This window comes from Aplidium turbinatum, chromosome 12 (genome assembly GCF_918807975.1).
Source record: "Aplidium turbinatum chromosome 12, kaAplTurb1.1, whole genome shotgun sequence".
Lineage (NCBI taxonomy): Eukaryota > Metazoa > Chordata > Ascidiacea > Aplousobranchia > Polyclinidae > Aplidium > Aplidium turbinatum.
In genome coordinates this window covers 24693230-24714671 of record NC_137483.1, presented here as the reverse complement: position 1 = coordinate 24714671, position 21442 = coordinate 24693230, and the positions used below count along the sequence as shown (strand labels likewise).

At 40.2% G+C, this 21442-nt stretch overlaps 1 protein-coding gene across 1 annotated transcript in view; it reads right to left on the bottom strand.

Annotated features, from left to right (window-relative positions):
- The window catches only part of LOC145780710 (uncharacterized), a 91354-nt gene extending 70398 nt beyond the window's left edge, over positions 1-20956 (bottom strand). Inside the window, 19 exon segments of the mRNA XM_082592330.1 lie at positions 306-613; positions 1148-1367; positions 1574-1766; positions 1938-2092; positions 3271-3376; positions 4041-4155; positions 4475-4603; positions 4704-4848; positions 5442-5636; positions 6209-6342; positions 7048-7249; positions 7602-7882; positions 8171-8272; positions 9290-9385; positions 10100-10192; positions 18550-18648; positions 18914-19005; positions 20519-20674; positions 20895-20956. Coding sequence (XP_082448456.1) covers positions 306-613; positions 1148-1367; positions 1574-1766; positions 1938-2092; positions 3271-3376; positions 4041-4155; positions 4475-4603; positions 4704-4848; positions 5442-5636; positions 6209-6342; positions 7048-7249; positions 7602-7882; positions 8171-8272; positions 9290-9385; positions 10100-10192; positions 18550-18648; positions 18914-19005; positions 20519-20674; positions 20895-20956 — 2883 coding nt within the window.
- Positions 20957-21442: the final 486 nt, after the last annotated feature.

Sequence of the window (21442 nt, the reverse complement as noted above, 5' to 3'; positions counted from 1 at the left end):
GCTACTTTATGGTTGGTGAACATAAAAGTTGATAATTATAACGTTTGAATCAGAGCGTTTATGACTCAACTATGGTCATGATTCAATAATTCTGAGCCAACAACTTCAACAAGCGGAAGCTTCAGTGACTCGAGATCTACATTAACACGTGACCTGCCTCTGCACGTGTACGGCTACCAAGGCTTCACCAGCTTTTCATCTGAGAGTTTACCAATCAATCGTTTCCTAGTTAATTAATTTGTTAGCCCGTTCAATATTTCGAGTGCTATAATTCCCGGTGCGACTTTAAAAGTGACGTCACTCACCGCTGTGCACTGATTGGTCGTTCCACTGCTGATCATTTCGCACGTGACCTGGCAATCAGCTCCACCGCACTCTTCCCATACTTTTCCATTGGGACAATTTACTTCACATTGAGTCATGTTCCTCCAAGAGGGTTGCCCTACCACCGGGATGCCTGCTACTGCGCATGCGCGTGCATAAGCGCTGAGCATTGTACACTTGCATTGTTCAACATCTGTTCCGAATTTGTGGGCACAATGGCAGACATCGTGCTTGCACATGTCGATGTACTCTTCCGGGGACACAATGGAATTGCACTTTTGAAATGCCCCTGAAAGAAAAAGAGCAATGGGCTACATTCGAACAAACAGCGGCAACCTAACAATTAATCGTGTGGCAACAAACTGTGATTGAAACGTCATAGTTGTCACTTTGTGGGTTTCGAACGACTTCACTTGGCAACAATCAGTAAACACCACATGGGCACCACGTGCAGTAGTCAGATGATGACAGTCCAACATATATTCTGTCGTACAGTCGTAGGGTATGAGCAGTTGAGTTGAGTTGGTATGAGTTGGTATGAGCAGGAAAACCAGTCTGTGGTTAACCAAGGTGACCACTTTGGTTGGCTATCCCTCTTCAAATGTTTGTTTTAAGCAACAATTTGAAAAACTTACAAATCAATAAACATGATCGACAATGACGTCATTAGAAGGGGTTGGAAACTAAACAGTTGCCAAAACTTTACTGCCTAAATGTCGGCCACAGTGGACAACTGGACATTGATATTCAAGCTCACAAACAAGTGTAGGCCTAAAACCGGAAAGGGCATATTTACGTTTTCTCCTCATTTAGGCTCCCTTACCGAGTTTCAATTGTGAGCACATAATAGAGGCGTGAGTCGCGTATTCGCTCGCTATCTGGCACGCGTCAACCGCCAGTCCCGTGGAAGCTTCGTTCAAACTGCAGAGCGCGTTCGTTTTCCAGCTGTTGCCAAACTCCGACACGCTCACTGTAGTGGCGCCCGAGGATAAGGTGAAGTCATCTGCTTGGTTGAGATTATACAAACCGCAAAGTCCTTGCACCTAAGATGGGAACATTTACAATTGTTGCTACGTGCTTACACTAAAACAGCCACCACGACATTTTTAGTTAATTATCAAACATACGATTTACCGCAGGCTAACAATGACTGGCAACATTGTTTACCAATATCGATAATAAAGTAGGCTACTCTTTCACAGTTCTGTCCTCATCCCTCTAGAAAGAAGCTATACGACTTGAGTACTACCTTGCCCTTGTAAGAAGGTCTCAAGGTGAGGTAGATCCTGTGAATGCCATCCCAGAGGAGTGTGATTCCGCTCTTTGATTTCATGGATAGGAAGGATGAGGAAAGCTTTCTTATCTCCACTCCGAAGTTGCTATCGCGGTGAGGGAGTTGGAGCAAGTTCTCACCTTTCATAACGTTTCCATTTGATAAAAATCTACAAACACATCAGAAAATGGATGACATCTGTGAGCGCTATCCAGATTGCTTTGTAGTACAAGCCAAAGCTTTAATTTAAATTGAGATAAGGAAAAACTTACAACTAGCAAATGTAGGTCGAATGACAAGTAGGGGTAGGCCACAACAGCTAGTCTGCTTTAACTCTCACTTGATTACGTCACCACTCCAAAGCTTGATCGATATGGTTTTGCGGCATTGTTCGTTGTCATAGAAACCGCAACCCGGGTTTTGAACCCAGACCGCGAATGGTTTGTCAGCGCCAGGCAGAGACTGAGCGAGGACGTATTCGCAACCACCGGAGAACTGTGGAGAAACCAAATGACAAAATTCAAAGAGAAATAGATGGTTACAAAAGCAGAGAAATTTCCATCGCTAAAATAAAAGGGATTAATTTTTAATCCTGCTGCCGAGTGGTGAGATCATTGGCAGCCCTGACCAAGAACCTACTTTGAAGGACATTTCATGTCAACGTTTGGACAAGAGGGAATAAAACACATTTTGCCGTAACCAACTAAACCTTGCGATAAAAAATAACGCAGATGTACAAACTTTATAGCGATACAATTGTTGAACTGCATTTCAAAGCTTTCACAAGTATGCGAACCTGATAAATCATAAATTCATTTATTTGACCAACCTAGGCCCGTAATAACCGCCGCTCGTACCCCCCGGCCTAGGAGGCCCACTCATTTTAGTCAGTCTAATGCTTTTTGAATGTTTAAACAATAAAAAATGCTACAATAATCAATATAATCAATAGCTAATTAAATCATGCAAGGCCGTATTAACTGCTTTCCAAACCCCCGACTGGGGGTCTATCTCAACCTAGAGGCCCACGCATATTTAGTTCGTGCATTTCGGCTTGCAATTTCACAACTTTTTTTATTTCTTTTTGTAAATTTTATTCGCTGGTTTCGCTCGCTCAACACTATTTCGTTTATCTCAGTGATATTGGGCAAGCATAGTTGAGGATTAAGGGAGTGAAAAGTTTTTTTGTGTCTAAAAAAAACTAACAAAATGATGCAACGAAGCAATCACCTACACCTCAGGTAAACATTTTGAAGTTCTAGCTTGCTGAAAGGCTGCAACACACTAAGCTACACAAACTTTCAAGAAACAAGTTATTAACATCCTTCTCTGGTTGTGAATGAAATTTTTATGAAATGGTAAGCTAACTTAAATTTTAAACAAAACTTCTCCAGCGATCCAACTTTAATTCAATAAATTTGGTTACATACAAAGTGTGTATCTTGATACAAAAAAATATAGCTTCTAAAATGCCTAAAAAGTGACCAAAAAAAGATTATATTTTTCAAAATTTTCTGGAGAGCAAGCCCCCCACAGGCCCACACCCCCTTTCCGTTTCATAAGTTTTGCATTGCATTGTTCATTTATGTTATGAATGTTACTTTGTTAGGACTGTGATCGTTTCTCAACGTTGAACTGCCAACCCCATCATATTATCTAAACTTTGTTCTTACTTGGAAGTGTTTTCCGTCGAAAGTGACGTAATGGTCTTCTCCTATGGCAGAACACACAGCGGGGCATTCCCTGTTGGTGCATTCCCATCGTCCGCCATTGCACGTGCTAACATTGTAAAACAAATCAAATAAGTTAAAGTGGCCTGGCCCATTTTATACTGAAATGTTTACTATTTCAGTTCGTTTGCAGGCAATGGCAGCCCTCGCACAGCGAGATGCGTTTCAATGGAAAAAAATACAAACTTTTTGAAAGCAACACAAATGAATGTATTATGTAAATCAGCACTCTTTTGTCATCCCGGAAAACCTGATTTATTTTTGTGTTTGTCACGGGACCGCCACCAAGAAATTGGATGAAAACAATAATGTTCTTATTAATAACATAACAGTAAACAAGTGACTCGACAACTATCAATGTGTTTTTTCGTCTGTTGTCTGCACTCAACTTCTTGTTTAACTAACTGGCCTACTTGAAGTGTGAATGGAGCACGGTGATATACAAATTCAGAATGATACATCAATATAGTGAAGCAAGAAATCAATTCCCCTAGAAAACGAAGAACCCCACCACATGTTCCGCGGAACCCCTGTTGAAGAGCACTGATGTGAATCCAATACTATGTGCATCAGCAGAAAAGATGAAAATAAAAATAAACTGAACGGAACTACTGAAGGATGACGTAATTCGGCTTCGTCTTGTCCACTACTGTGCGACACAACCATGATGTTTGCACGTCTAACAAAACTTGGAAGTATCGAAAGCTACTCACCAGTTGTTGCAGTCTTGCTTCATTACTTGTTTGTTTTCATAAACTTCCCCCGCTCGAGTGCAAGGGCACATCTCCTTCACCACACACGTATTGCTGGTCATGTCGAGAACTGTGCCTGTGGGTGCGTGGAAATAAATAAGCATGCTGCCCAATCTGAGGAGGGCCATACGATACATGGCCTACATGCACTGGGCAGTTTGTATGGTGATGGGAAAGTAGCTACAGAACCCATTCTCTTGGCTAAGCGATTCACTATTTCAATGCTGGTGATGTGGTTTTACTGTATCTATAAACATGTTTTCTGTTGATCAGAAAGAAAATAATATTTTAATTTTGCAACTTTTCTTTTGTATTTTGTATCTGTAATGTAATGGAACTGCACCTGTGCAACATTACAGTATCTTCAATTCCAAGCGATTTTTATGTGTACGCACCTGCTGGGCAATGACACCCATCTACACACATGTTTTTGGAACACTCTGGTGCGTATCCAACACTTTCGCAGGTTTCCGGGCAAGCGGATCCGCACTCAGTATACACCATGCCTCCGCTACACTGTTGATCTAAAACATACGTTGTGGAAACACAAATATAATGGAACAGGCACCACAATAGCTTAATGGCACAACGAACTGTAGGCCGACACAAGTTGGAGAAACTTACCACAAAAATTTTCCGTTCTCCAAGTCAGTGCCACTCCCTTATAAGCGCAACTCCTCGAGTAGTGTGTGAATGTCTCACAAGCGCACTCCCGGAAGTTATCCGCTCCACATGCGCACACATCCATGACGCAACGCTCCACGTATTCCTTCACATGACATTGGAATTAAGTGAGTAACCGCAACTACTAAGCAGTTCAGCTTTGCTTCGTGATCCCTGAGTACAGCACTCAGAAGCAAATCATTCACGCCAGGAATGTGGGGCAATGCAAGCTGTTATTGTTAATTAAATTTAAATTAATGATATTAATTAATTAAATTATAATATGTATAATTTAATTAACGTAATAATGAGAAATTAAATTTATCCTGACTCATGACTTTCTGCGACTAAGTCTCCTAGTCTAAAACTTTTATTATCAAGAGTGTCAGATGTTGGGGAGTGTTTGCTGAACCACAGTCTGGCGAACCAAGTAGCAACTTTAGCCCAGTGTGTTTTCCATCGGTGATCTTGCAGTGAGGTATGTAACGCCGCACCCTTCCACAACTGCATCGATAATTTAATAATAGGATACACTTGTAAAATTATGTAGGGTTAGCTTGAAGTGATTGTGGAACAATGAAACAACGTTTGAAGCAATCGTCAGAACCATTACAACGTTACGCAAGTCTGACACCTAGCAATGAGGTCGAGGCGGCCTAGGCATGGATCGTGATCACGATAAAGGGCCGGTGGACTAACCTGAGGTTTGATGACCTTATGACAAGGCGAGAACGCCTCGCTGAGGAGGAGACTACAGTGGGATTTCACATCGGAGAGTTGCTGAGAGGAATAGGAGGAGCAGGGATGAGGAGAATTAAAAGGAACAGGATCGCAAACGCTGGAACCAATCTTTACGTGGAAGAAATTTCCAAATTCAATTTCGGTGTTGAAAATCTAGAGAACGGCGAGTTAATTGATTAGTATCACCATAGCGACCGATATGCCGTCATGGTACCACAACAATCCACTTCCACTTTCGAACAGCGCACAGTTGCAAAGGCGTCATTCCTATCGTTTGGTTTCAAAGTTAATTTATATATCTTGCAATAATGCAAATGGTTATAATTAGGAAAATATTGAAGTGCAATAAAGAACACAACAAAAATAAAAAGCCGAGGTTGAAGGCTCTGTCATTCAGGATGCTTCACAACAGTATCCAGATGAAGCGCTGGCACAAACCACGCCTTTGCACATCAGAGCAAACGAAATATAAAATGTTCGATATCAATTTTATAAACAAAATCACTTGAAAATACTGTCTTTTTATTTGCATGAAACCTGTGGTCCCACCTTCTTTGGTGCTTCTCTTCAGTACTGACGGTGATAGGACAAGCATGCAACAATGCAGCGGCGGGCTATAAATATTATGACCTCAAGTTGTCGCCAAGCTTGTTTAATTTTAATCACTCAAAACAACTTTCAGGGTACAAACTGGTACAGTCTGTAGTTTCGATAACATTGATTACCTTTTCTGAATTTGCTGTGAAATCGTTGCTTTCTATTCCGTCATAATTGCCACACAAACCGCACATTTCTCCCGCGTAGCTATCGGGCACAGCGACATACACAGTGTTCACATTGTCGAAAAACACGCGAACACCTGGAATGACACAAAAGAAGCTGAGCCCGCTAGAACGGAGGTAACGTTAAGGGTGAACCATGGCCACCTAAAGATACGGCCTGATTTGTCACATTTTGCAGAAACTTCCAGGTTTTTCTAACTTTGGGCGAACGTTTAAATAAATTTTGCAAAAAATTAGATTTTTACGCTTTCTTTATTCTTTTCCCCAGATGACACAATAAATTTTAACATCCTCACATGTTGAAAAACAAAGAAAATTTGATTTCGAAGATTTTAGTCAGACTCAATTTTCAATAACAGTCTGATTTTGCGTTTTTCAACTTACTTTTTCTCATTTGCTATTGCTTCCCCAAGGCAACAAAAAAGTTTTATGTCATTAGGAAACCACAAAAAGTAAAAATATCTCAAAAAATGTCAGTCAAGCACTAGCAGTAGCTGTAATCACAATCTGCAAAATGTGACAAATCAGGCCGCATCTCCAGGTGGCCATGGGTGAACAATGAACATAGAAAGAGAACTTGTATCTAAACATGGCTGAAAATTCATTGGGGCAGCTGGTCACACGATTTAAAATTTACCTTCTGTAGAACATTATGTCTGTAAAATAAGTTAAACACCCTGAGATGGATTAAACGATATCCCAAACTACAATAGAGCAAAAGCAACCAAACAATAGCATGAAAAAAATATTGCCTGGTTACCAAACATTTGTTATAAACTAACCTGAGAGAAGACGGATCACGGTGTAAACCCCGACCCTTTCCAAAACTACGGTTTTGTCTGCTGTCTTTGGCATCCGGATAAAATCCCCGTTGTATGTTGCGGTACCATTCGGGTAGGCTATAATTCGGTGCTGGACGCCCATTTCCACCAGAACCGCTCGTTTGCATTCCCCGCTCAAAGCGCAGTCAAATTCGTTGATCACCTGGAACGTTTGTTGAAACAGATCCAATAACAAAAGTAACTTCGTGCCATGTTCGACTCACAACGCTACAAAGGCATGTTCTAGAACTAGATGCAGCACTACAAACTTTAATTGCGATTTACTATTTAAAATTTCAAAGATTGATGATCACAAAATTGATGGAGTTACATTGTCGCTGACAAACAAAAGGCGGTCATGTTGTGTACAAGAAATTCTAATCTGTTGGAAAACTTTCCCTTCACTCTGGTTCTGGTTGTGAACCTGATCCATCGCTTTATAGCAACTCTTGCATAAATTGCACACGATGCGTTTGAATCAGTTCAGTTGCATCAAACGCTCCTCCATGACGTACCGTGACGCTGAAGGTGCCGCTACATTCGAATGCAAGTTTGTAGGCACATCTTCCCGGAAAGTAGAATTGCTTTCCATCGAAGGTCGCGTAGTGGTTAGCCCCCCAGGCCGAGCACACTTGCTCGTACCTCCCCGAGGCAAGACTACCGATGTCTACTAGAGGGAGACTCTGAATGCTGTCATCAACAGCTTCACAAGCAGAACCCGAGTATCCATCTCTGCATCCGCACACGTTTGGTTGGATACACTGACCACCGTTCAGACATTCCCTTTCGCACACAGCTGCAGAAGAAATGTTGTGATTTTTCAAAATTGTTGTCGGTGCAAGGCGGAATACCATTGTGTTGATACTAATGTGTGGATACGGTAAAGTGAACATTTCAGCGCTGCAGAAACGAGTTAAAATAAATATTTTATGTTTTTTTGTTTAAGCTAAACCTTTGTAACCGACAGCAACCAGCAGTGCAAGATTTCTACATTGAATACCTTACTAGGTGTCAATTTCAATTTGTTGAAAGCGGAGTTGAAGAACAAAGCAAACTAAAAAAATGTTTAGAATTGTTTGCTCACGTGTCTGACAATGGTCTCCAATATAATCTTCTGCGCATGCGCAAGTGTCTTGTGCTACACAGCGCCCTCCGTGGAGACAAGCACTGCCACAATCAAAATCAACTAAAAGAAGAATATTCACAAATTAAGGCTAACATCAAGAAAGTTACAATGAAAGACAAAACACATGTCGCATGGGAAACGAAGTATTTCAAATTTTCGAAATTGTTCGTTTCATTTCGAAGCGCGATTTTATGACGTCATTGCGTTTTACTCTAAATTGAGTTTCTTGGGAAAGATTTTCTTTATAAAAAATATTTCCGTTTTTTTGTCAACACGAAGCGAAAACAAAACGCGAAGTGTCTTCGAAAGCAAAACTCGTGTTACAAACAGTATCAGTGGCCTTCAATTTACTCCAAAACTTGGTGCTCTCCGTAGCCTATTAAGCATATGCCGCTAACTATTCAGTTCAGTTTGTTTTTATTTCTGACCATCACAACAAAAAGCAATATATTACAAACATAGCATAGGTCTAGAAAAAGATAGAAGCGACAAAACGCGGACGTTAAAACGTGCCAGGACAATCAGTTTAATAATTATGGCACTGTCGCAACACCTTAGTGAAATTTTTAAACATTTAAAAAAAAACGCAGAGGAAAAAAGTAAATAAAATTTTTTTTAAATTTATATTTAAAAGAAATGATAAAAAACAAGACAAAACAGACGGTTGCTATGTGGTTGCAATGTTGATCGACCTTGGTATCAAAAGTACTGATGGTCTTGAGCTTACTTAGCTTAGTATGGAAGTTTTTAGTCAGAATAGCCCTACAAAACACCATTTAAAAAAGAAAAAAAACATCGTTAAAAGATAACGTATAAACAATTAACCTCAGCCAATATTTCAGTAGAAAACAGTACAAACTTGTTAGTCATTTTAAACTATTTTATTTTTCAACTTATTATTGAGGTGTGTGCTGGCTTCCAGGTCTACTTTTCCTTGTGAGATTCAAATCTTTTTAATTACGAAACTGCCAAAATGTATCCTCATGACCAAATGATAACAATCTACCTCGACAAATTGACAAGGTTTCTGAAATAATCTCCTATTTTAAACAACGCATTATTTATGTAACAACTCACCGGTCTCGCACAGTTTTCCCGTCCACCCTCTCATGCAGGAGCAAATATTAGGGCCCGTACAACTGCCCCCGTTGAGACACACAGGGTTACATGCAGCTAAGAAGTAACATGTAGGCTACATTAGTTTCAGCTTTTCTGCAACAAGTCCAGTCCAGGCTAGAGTCGATCTAATTTTTTATGAAATCAAAATATTTCATAGTAATAACGTTGCAGTAGTAAACAAATTTTTAGTGGTTTCTTGACATAGTGCTGAATTGGGCATTCAATAAATCACTGTTCAGTTCAGTTGTTTTTATTTCTGACCATCATATCAAAACAATACATGTCAACATAGCAAAGGTCGAGAAAAGGATAGAAGCGACAAAACGCGAACGTTAAAACGTGCTTGTGACCGAAGTAAGTTATTGAGATGAAAAAAATTTGCCACGGTCGCAACACCTTCAGGAAAATTTAAGATATAAAGGGAAAATAAAAAAAAGAAAATGTTACAAAACAAAAACAAATAAACAACTACCGTACTTTTCATATTGACATGAGAGAGGAAGGAAGTGGAAGATCTTAATAGTCACCAAGTCAGCTTCCACGACTACAGTAGGTTTTCATTTATCTACAAGCCTCCACCTAAGAACCTTCTATCTATAGGATAACGTTTTGGGTATATATAAAATAGTCTACTTTAGATAGTGGTTGAACGATTTTCTAGTACTTCAAACTAAGGCTTGCTTCTCTCTCAGGGACTGCAATCTTGTAGCAATGAGCATTGAGCAGGATACACTGAAATGTTGTCACAAAAGAATTAGACGCAGTTACCTTTTTCACATTGCGATCCTTCCCACCCATCTGCGCATGCGCAAGTATTGGGCGCGATGCATCGGCCTCCATTCAAGCAAGCAGAACACACAGCTGAAAAATATGATTCTTACAACAAAAGCGAGCTATAAATCAAATAAATCTCCTGGTTAGCATCTTAAAATAAATAAAGGTAGCCTAAGGTGGTTGGCTCCAGCGCATTATGGTAACCTAGCCTCTAGTCCAGTCAGCAACCAAGTTATATTAGTTTAGTACACTAAATCATTCCCTGTGTAGCCTACAGTAATTGTGCTCAACAATTTCAGAGCTGTTGCTTTAAAATACTTGACATTTTGAAGACTATTTCAGTACGGTATCATGTGATATTTCCAATCATTAAAGCGAAAAAATATTAGACCTCTTAGCCTATGTCATAGCAGGGGTCTGGAAAGTGATAGAAGCAACAAAGCGCGAACGTTAAAGAGTAGCCTATTCGAGACCAAAATAATTTACAAAATACACGGGTTTGGCATAGCCGCAACACTGCCAAGTGAGAAGTGACTTCTTTCATGCTGTACCTAAATTGAAAACCTCCACTTTCTCTTAAAGCTGTTCTCTTTTTTACAGAATTAAATACATTTTACACGTAATTAGGGTTTTTGATGCAATTTTGTGAACGTAATGAAAATTGTCTTTCAAGTCAAGATGTTACGAACTCAACAAAGATGCATTGTTGCGTAACAAGCAAGGCGGAATTAAAAATAATTTGCTTTCCCATCTGCGCAGTGCTCAAGTTGAAATTGGAATATTTGCCAATTTATGGCTCAATTAGACAAACAAAAGTGGGAAAAGCGAATCTAACAAAGTGAAAGAAAAAAGAAAATGGAGGTCAATTATTGACTTTTTTCAAACCTTAAAATGTAATTTTTAGTCTGCTTCGATCCAGCTGTGCGCTCTACTGATATTTTACCAATTTTAAATGTGATTTTTAGCTTCGATCTAGTTTGCACTGCGATCATTCCTTTTGGACGAAAACCGTGGTTCTGCAACATAATTTTTTCATTGAAATGCTGTTGTGAGTGAAATGATTTTAAAGTTTGATTTAGAAAAAGAATTAATTGATTTGTTTTCGATTGGACAAACATAGTCATTTTTTAGATGGATTGTTTATGCAAAAAAGAAACAGGAGCGTAGTCAACAAAGGTTTCAGGAGGCAAATAAGTATTATAGCACATGTCAATGAGCCCAGCAACGAGTTGACGAAAGCGAAGCACCCAGAGAGGGGCGTAAAATCTAGATGACCTCCCTCAAAAATTTTGAAAAAAAATAACCTAAAACTGCGCGTTTTGAGAGTACTTTCAGCTTAAATCTATAGTAAAACTCAGTTGAATGATGCTGTAACAGAATGTTTATTTAAAACATTTCGGGAGGGGGCGAGGGGCAATTGCCCCTTTAATCTCCCTGACTACGACCCTAAAAAAAAACTAGAATTTGTCTTATTTATCACACCAGTATTTGTAATGAGAAAAATACTATTATTATTACTTCATAAACTACATCACACGAAAAGTCAACCAGCCCACCGCAGCAACTGGTAAAACCTTGCTGAGTGAACATCCTGTCGCAGTGCGCTGCTGCAGGACTGAACGCAGGATTTTGGGTGGGGGAGGAACATTCGATTCAATTTGATATGTTCTGACAAAGAGTAACACTTCAATGTGTTCAAGTTACACTTAAAACACTTATCATCATCATCAGTCGTTATCTCCGCCTGCGGCAGATTGCGCATCAACATGGCTTATTTGCTTCCAAGAGTGGCGATTTTGAGCCAACTCGCCCAGTGTCGTCAAGTGGAGTCCGGTCCATGATTGAATGTTGTCTTGCCATCGTTTTGGTTGTCTGCCACGTTTTCTTTTTCCTTCTACTTTGCCTTCTGTGCAAACTTTGCAGATTCCGAATTGTGATCTTTTAGTGTGGCCGAACAGTTTTAAAACTTTTGATTTTATTATTGCTGCAATTGGATGTAGCCTAGTTTTGTCATAGTTAGAAGATCTTCTATTTTTGTGTGATCAAGTAACCTTTTGTTCAGGGGCGCCGGAAGCGGGGGGGGGGGGCAGGGGGGGCGGATGCCCTCAATTTTTCTGCAGATGGAGGGGCAGGGGGGGCAATTGTGCCCTTTAAAGTCATGTAAGCTACTGCACATTTTGCAATATAACAATTTCTGCCATTCGCTTTTAGCCTAATTATAATCTTTCATTTTTGCCTCAAAATAATATTTACGGCACAAAATTTTGCAACACAGTACAGGCCTTGAAACTCGTTTTTTTTTCGGTAGCCATTGTGGCCTACCGGGAGCTCCTTCTCGGCTGCCAAATCTGCGTGCTTGGAGGCCAAAATACAAAATATTCTAAAATGATCACTTAGCGTTGTTGAAGTCTGGGCCTAGGCGACATCCTACTGTCCTACAATAGAATCGTTGCACCACGCAATAACTGCTTTATCGGAATTGTAATCCAGTACTGCGGGACCTTTTACAGGAGAATGCTCAGGATTTCATATACTGATGACATCACAAATGCAGAAGTTTTAAACCAGGTACATCAAGATAAGGAACTATTGAACAACATAACTCAAAGGCAACTCAAATTTCTCGGTCACATTATCAGAAAAGAAGATTTCGAAAATCTCTGTCTAACCGGCCGCCTTCTCGGGAAACGTGCTCGTGGCAGACAACGAACAACATTTATATCCAATTTCAATACATCAATCAGCCAACCAAGAACACTTTGGGACACTGCGCGACAAAGGGAACACTGGAAAAATTTACGAACTGAGCATCTAGTTCATCAAAGGCCGCATCGGCTATGACACTATTGATGACTGCGGGACCATCTAACGACACTCGCACGAGGGTCTCCAATGTGGCTTCAAAGAAGTTCGCCACTCCCCTAGAATTCTTTTTAGCAACGAAAAACAACGTTCGACATGTGTTGACGATGACGGCAAGGTAATAAGTATTTCAATGATGTGAAGGACATTACTAAAAGAAGCATAATTTTTGCAAAATATGATCAAAAAATGTTTTCCCCTCAGATGTCAACTAACCTAGTTCTCCTTTTTAACAACGATTCAATGTCCGACAACATGGAATCGACATAAAAACGACAATATTGCCAGCCGATGTGAATTAACACTTTGTTAAAATAAACGTCGGGAATTACAATAAATGTGCTCGCTTGAATCGCGGTCACATGAGTATCTAATCCTCAATGACGTCACGTTTTAAAAAGTTCGCGCCAAAAGCAAAGCAGTTCGCGCTAAAGTACAGCAGAGTAGACCAAGCAACTGACTGTTCTCTAGTTGGTGTAAGCTGGCATTTGAAGTTGTTGCAGTCTTTCAGTCATGGCTTCCCAGAAGTTGTGGAAAAAATGCTGCAAAAAGCGAAGGATGCAAACCCGCAATTTACTGCTTATTGAAGCATTCAGACACCTCAGTGAGGTTGAAATGTTGGAAACAGAATTTCGTGTCAGCGTGGGTGACTGGTAACAACCAGCAAGATCATTCCTCCGCTATTTTTATTACCCGGTGTACAATGGCAATGGTTTTCTGCTGAGATCCTGTTTTGGATTTGAAATTGGAAAATATTGTGCTATCTATGGGCTATTTCGAGTACGGTCACCGCCAGTTCAGCCCACAACATTAATAAGAACGGGTTGGAATCAAAACTTAACGAAATCCTTCGATACCGCCCTGCCCTGTCTGGATACTGAGCTGAGAGGAGACCTGAGATTTTGGCGGGAAAAACATTTCTAAGCAAGAGAACTCACTTAAGCGCCCAGTTTTTCGCTCTGGAGCGTATTTTTTCTCAACGGCTCGCTTACTCCCCATTTTCTTAAAAGTAAGCGGCACAAACTGCGATTAACTTAAAGAAACAAGAAATTTGGCTAGCTTAAGCAAGAAAACAGTCGTCGTGTAGACATAACATAGCATGATGCCCTTCTTTGCATATTGGACACTTGTAGACTATCATTACTCAATACATAGTGAGCTGATAGATTAGCATTATCGCTATGTCTTATTTTGAAACTAGAAAAAAAATTGGCCTTTTAGTAAACAAAAGTGCCCTTTTTTCGTAATCCTGCCCCCCCAGTCAAAAATCGTTCCGGCGACCCTGCTTTTGTTGGTCATGCTTCTCATGATGTGATTTTGGAAGGTAGTGAGTTTTTTCATTGTTGATGATGTCCAATTTACGCATTCTAGACCGTACAGCACGACTAGTAAAACGTAGGTGTTGAAAATTTTTGCTTTCAGTTTGATTGGGAGTCTATTGGATGTTAGAATCTTTTTGTTCTTTTCAAATGCTACCCAGCCTAAGCCAATTCGGTGTTGCACTGCAGTCTTTCCATCGTTGGTTGCGGATAGTCGGTGGCCAAGATATATGAATTCTGGTACTTTAATGGAGTGTAAAACACTTAACTCCAAGTTAAATTACTGAAATATTTTTTTTAATGGAGTGTGGAGTTTGGCCCAATGCCCCCTCCTGCATATGCCACTGACTGAATAGCTAAGACGCTGAAACGCTGCTTCTGTAACTTCTGATTGGTTCAATGATTCATTTGTCATACCAAAAATTTTTGTGTTTAAGTGTCTACTACATAGCCTACTGAACCGTATTTTTGGATTCGAATTATTCAAATAGTTAAGGATTGGAACCCACTATTCTAAATTGCTCACCCCTAGTCAAGTCACGAGTCCGACGATGAATTTTTGGTGTGTTGGTACCACCGCATCAAACGTCGGTGTGGAAGGACAAGTCCCTTAAGCTTTCCCAGTGGCGATTTATAACGTCTCTTTATTAAATGCAACTTCCTATTCCTTCCAGTGCTGCTGTGGAGAGACCTTTCTCTGTTGCAAAAACGTGCTGAAGCCCAAGAGGAAGGACTCGGCAACTCGTATTTTTAAATGCTGGTGTTTTTAAAAGACTCATCAAAATAAATTTCACCTAGAACGTGTTTGCTGTAACAATGTTGAAATGGCAGTGTAAACGAATGATACCACTCGCTTACAAGGTCTTTTTGGCGTTACAAGGTACTTGAAAGGTGCTTGCTAATGTCAATTCAGACAAAAGTAGCGGGGAAAGATAGCGGTAGAGCGCTCTATTTTGGTTCAAGTAGCGGTAGCGGGTAACTCGCTACTTTAAAAACAGCGGGTGCCCACTTCTGTGTGCAAGAGATTCAAATAGAACTTTGCAGTTTTGTTACTGGAATCACCACATTCCGTTCCAGGATGAGCTGGAACTAAGAAACCTCGTAACAGAACCGTAGAGATTACAAATGGCCGCCTCAATTCTTCAAGCAGAGTATGTTACAAAGTGGTTTAATAATCCTGTGATTTGGTAATGCTAATGCTCTCAGAATGGAAAGTACAACGCACGTCGTCAACCGAAAGTAAAGGTTTTGTCTACGCCAAATACTTTGTTACAACACAATGACTCTCCGACATCCTGTTTAGACAACCAATAGATTATCACACACAGATTATGACACAATTTGTGATAGCATTCGTAGATGTGCGCGCCGGGAGTCAACGTTGAACGTTGAACCAACTTCAACTAAGAAGTGAAGTCATATCAAGTATGGACAGGTGACGTCATAGGTCTGTTGTTTGAGAGCGTTAAAACAACAACGGAACATTTCATAACATTCCAAGTCTCAAAATTCATCGAGTCAAATCGGATTTGAAAGAGAAAAATTATTAATCCATTTGGAGATACCAAGGGTAGCTTACAAACATGTAGGCCTATGCCCGGCCGATGATATCCTCCTGGTGATGTTAAGTTTTCTTTAATTTCTTATCCTCACTCATTAGAATTGGCAGAGTGGTATTCATTGAAGAAAAATCTCTATAAATTTACATTTTCATTCATGAAAACCTTCTAAAACAAGCAAATATCAAGTTGGAGCTTTGCGATCAAAATGCATACGCCATTATGCATACGTCATTATAATATCTCCGAGGTGACGCAATTTAGTTGTCATCAGTTTAGTTGTCATTATTGCACACAGGGATGGACGACAAGTGGCTCCTCGTGCCCCCATCCTGTGAGTAACATCTGCACCCAAGCAGATGCCAAACGAAACTTGTCAACCAAGAGCCTCCACCCGGACGGCACAGCTGCAAGGGGCAATGGACAAGTTCAGACGCCCCACCATTCTGCAGTTCAACATAGAAGGCTACACAACAAGCAAGATCAAAGTTGTGGAGCAGCTTGACGATAAGACTGGCTGCTCTCTAGTAGCCTTCCAATGTAGTCCGGGAACATCGTGAATCTGGGGTGGTAAAAGAATAAACCCTCGGCCCCAGACGCTCACACGACGACGACGACGATTTCACAACACACCACTTTCTCCATTTGTAGCCTTTTGAGCTTGCATCTTATGACTAGGGCTTCCTTTCGAGGCCACTGCGGTAACTTTCCACCTCCAACCCCTCAGCCATGGGCTGGTTCGTCAGTCATACCGAGAATAGCCTTGCCACGCAGTCTCGTCATCTTCTTTTAGGCAATTGATTGAGTTTCGCTTTTAGCAGCATGATCGTTGCTTACTTCACAGTGTAGATTCTAACGATCTGTTTAAGCCTGATGCTGCGAGTTAGTTGTGGCAATATCGAATTACACTAGCTTTCAGAACACAGTTCCCTAGTCATGTGCTATGACGAATGGTGTTGAATTCAGTGAGTGGTTCTTTCATGTGGCTCTGTGGTTTAGCTTGAGACTGCCCGCTGTTGAGTTTCTGTGCTGTTAGGCGCTATTGCTGTGAAAGTTTGTTCAATCAGTTGTTAGTAGATTAGGTGACGTAGTTCTTCCCTTTTGGCATGGTTGTTGATTTTTGGATTTTGCCTGCTGATGAATATGGCCTCTTTGAAACGTAATTGTACCGCGTCATTTTCTCTGGCATCATCAGCAGGCAAAATCCAAGCTAAACCAAAGAGCCACATGAAAGAACCACTCACTGAATTCAACACCATTCGTCATAGCACATGACTATTGACTAGGGAACTGTGTTCCGAAAGCTCGTGTAATTCGATATTGCCACATCTTCTTTTAGACAGTCCCAGCCGCATGCTTTTAGACACTCCCATCACTTCAAGATTGTAAGTTCAGTTTATTAGGTGGTCGTCTTTCTTTAAACATTTCCAAACCATCGCAACCTGCTCTGGACAATTATTCAGCCCTGGTGCTCAAAGGAAGTCTCGAATGTCTTCATTTATGATGTCATCAAATGTCGTTCCTTCAGTTGTCCATTCCAACATCTTCATTTTGTTAACTCCCTACCTGTTCATTTTCCGTTCGTTGGTGACTCACGTTCCCGAGCTGATTGGTAGGATGGCCACTGCCTTCCAGTCCTTTAAGTTTCGGTGGGATACGATGGTCATAAAATATTCCTGTTGTTTTTCTCCAAATTCAAAGCAAACTCAATCAGTAGCCTAACTTTTGATTAATTTGACATGTTAACAAATGTTTAAATTGATTTAATTTTGCCAACGGAGCACCTTGTAGTGTAAAAGCACTGCATCGTCTCATCTATACCGTCTTTTCACACAACTGATTTATAAGCCCACTCCAGAATATTCGCCACTTTACCAATTGCAATACCACTTTGGCATGAACCCGTGTTCTCTTGTGTCAACTTGTCGCACTTGTTCATCAACAATTTGTTCCCAAAGCTTGAACGAGTTGTTTGTTGAAAATATAGAAAATTACAGTAATATCACAAACAGAAATTTTTGCATATTTTTAATATTTAAGAATAATATTAACCTAGCTAATTTGATGGCCCAATTTAAAAAGCTGCCACACTGGGCCAGGTTTCAATAATTAAATTTTCTATTACCAAATTGGTAAAATACACAACAGCATAGCAAATCTGGAAGCTTTGGAACAAATTAATAAACTGCCTCCTTTTGCAAGGATGAATTGAGTTCTGGGCTATGGAAGGATACTGAGCCATGGAAGGGTCCTGGGCTATTGAAGGATATTGGGCCATGGAAGGATACTGGGCCATGATTTTGACCTTTATTAGGTTTTAAAAAATATTAGTCTTTTGACGGTTGTTCTTTTAAAGCCAGTCAAACCGTTGGTTTAAAATTTAATAGTTTAAGAAAATTTTAAGGAGGGATGGCAATAGCCTCATTGTAACCCCCCCTGCGTACGCCACTGGATGCAACCCTACCCCCCGTTCACCACAGAATTTACTGAAAATTTTTTAGTTGTTTAGCATTGCGTGTCACGCGTTGGTGCCCTCAATTAAGTTATTCCTAATTTTAATTCGACTTGACTGTAGAAAGCAGGGTAGCCTACACAGGAATTACATAAGCAACGGTACTGCATCTAATTTGAATGATAAGCAATGCAGCTACAAAATGAGAGCAACTCTTTGACAATTCCAGATAGCAAGATTTTGATTACTTACGCGTTTGACAAGTGTCTCCTGTGTATCCGGTTCTGGTGCAATTGCATTTGTCCTTACTGGCGCATACTCCACCATGCTGGCATTTGCTTTTGCACAGAGCTGCAATTAAAACATTGAAATCACAAAGGAAAGTTACGAATAAACGTTCGAATAAAAATAAGGTGAGGGAAGAAATGATAGTGCCGACCATGACTTAGTCGTTATTGAATTTTTCTCAAACCCAGGCAATCATTATGGTGTTATTTTTAATTCACGATACCGCAAGAGCAAACAATCTCTCATTATTATTTTTTGGTCTAAAAAAGCAAGTGATTGTTGTTTTGTGAACGCTGAACTATTTTTTATCTCGTAACTGTGTATAGACCTTGCTCGCAACGTTCGCCAGTGTACCCCTCGCAGCATACGTCCTTTGTTTGCTTGATCGCTCTCCGGACAATTCTTGGTTCTTGCGAGGACCTGAAAAATCGAAACACATGTTTACATCAAATTGAAAACTAATATTTTGTGAGAGCATCTTTCATCATTATGTTCCTTCCTCGTACTGAGAATTGGATGCAATGCGCCATTGTTCTCGATCATGAGCTGTTCGTACTGCAACGTGATTTACTTTGCACTAAACTTGACACTTGAAACCCTTAAGCTTCTTCAGTATTTTGATAAAAACGACAACTCTGATATATAGGCGGAGCTTTGGTGATATAAGCTTCCAAAACATGTTTGTCAGGCAGAGGCCTATCAGCTTTCCAGCAATAATTATATTCTTGTTGTCCATTGCGACAATATACCAGTATGATTTGGCTTAAAGTGACAAGATACCACAAATTAGCGCAACAGCACAATCAACGCCCAACGGCAGCGGTTTTGACGCGACATCTCAATCTTTTCAATTGGGAACGCACTCTTCAAAAACACACAAACATTGAAAAAAAATATTCCAAAGTGTTGTCAATGATACCAAACAAAATGTAGTTAAAGTGCCAACTTACCTTGTATTACTGAATCTAGAAAGTAGACAGATAAGAAACTTATCCTAAAATAAGACTTTTCTCGGTAATCAACAACTGTTTTCATTTATCAAAACAAAAATTGGAAACGAAAGCGCTGAGTACCCTTCATGGGGCACAAAAACACATGTTTACTGTTTGAAGTTGCGTGAGTGGTGGTTTACTGTTGAGGCGTTTTGATGCAGCTATATAGCCAACTACGCGAATCGCCAAACAATAAGCCGAATAAGCCTATAGCTTCTTTTGGGCAGATATGCTTCAGAGTTAGTTTATAGCCCAACGCTACAAAAAATGCTAAACTCTGCTAAAAAAATAATGGAGGGTTTAGAACTGTTTTGATACCACCAAAAGAGTTTGTTTTGAGAAAAAGGTTGAGATGCACTGTTGTAAAGACTTGGTGCTATTTAACCAGACCCGGTCGCCGAGATGGACAAAATGAAAATTTCGCTTGGAGTGTATTGCTCAAGCGCACGCCTTAAGTGAACCATCGTTATTACTGGATCGTTTTGTTTTTTCAACATCTTATTCTGCCGTTTTTTAGAAGGACATTGATAAAATGATTCTTGCTGAAAATTTTTCCATTAACTGTCCGTTGCTTTGGCCATACCAACGTGACAATTATTTTAACATTTTGCGTTCACTTTCGATGACATTCCCCCGCCCATCCAGGCTTGCTTTAGCTGCCTACGATGCATTGCGACGTAGTTCAGGCCGCAGTAAGCCTAGACGGGTGAAGGTCAGAAATGTTCAACAAAAAATTGTGTGAGCTTCATCTGATGTCTCGTTGAAGACCGGCTAGTCATGTTTCAAATGCACTGATCATCTTTGGGATGACCATAATTGTTCTAAAGAGTCGGTTACTGTTCAATTGCAATCAAACGGAAGTTCAAGCTAAAGCTGAATATTTGGAAGAACATTGTCCGGAATAATATTAAAGTTTTTACCGACCGTTTACTGACACCTACCGATTAAAATTGCAATATTCAATTCCATCCACGATGTTCCGCTCAATTATGGCGTCCGAATCCCTTTTGTCTGTGCAGGTCTGGTAGGAAACTACCTCCCAAATCGTGATCATCTCTTCGACGTCAACCATCTTCTCCACCTCAACAGGGCAGATACTGAAAGGTTGAAAGGACATTAACCTTGCTGTTTCCAACGGGCCTCGCACGGTGGCACAGGTACAGTGGTACACTCTCCAATCTATGTTTGTGTGAATCGTATCCAGCCATTGGTTACTTAATGAAGTATTGGAGATTTGAGTTTCTAAAACTGATTTTTAAAAACTAAAACATTCTTACGCATTAAAAGTTTAAAATACTCTCTGGTTCTGACACTCACTTCGAAGCTTGCCCCAGCGCCAGCCACGACGTAGCAAGGACAAGCGCGAAACATCGCGCCATATTCGAGTCACACAATTCCATAGAAAGTCCGATCAGAGTTTTTTAAAACTATTATCGGTAGTTTGATACTAAACCAACAAACAGAGTAATAGCTGGGTAGTTCCCAGAAGTAATCGTTTGTAGCAGTGTGCGCCTTTATATAGGAACTTCTCTTGATGCTTTTACAACAAAGTTTGGAAAAAAGTATTTTGTATTTATTAAAACTTTTCTTTCGTTGTTTTCACGAGTTGCAAAAGTATGAATAGGTTCTTGGTCAAAATATTTTTCGTACCTTCCGTCGTCGTCGCTAGTAACAATTCAGCTACATTCGATAGATCGGCCGAAGTCGTTTGTATCATGATTAGTAGATGTAGGCTTCGTAATGGCGGTCTGGCTGCATCAAGGATTCAATTAAAATAACATTAAACTATGCGAAGTTATTAAGTTGTATATGTTTATTGTGTTTGTGTGATGATGACAGTTACTTGTCGAAGGACCTATTGTCTT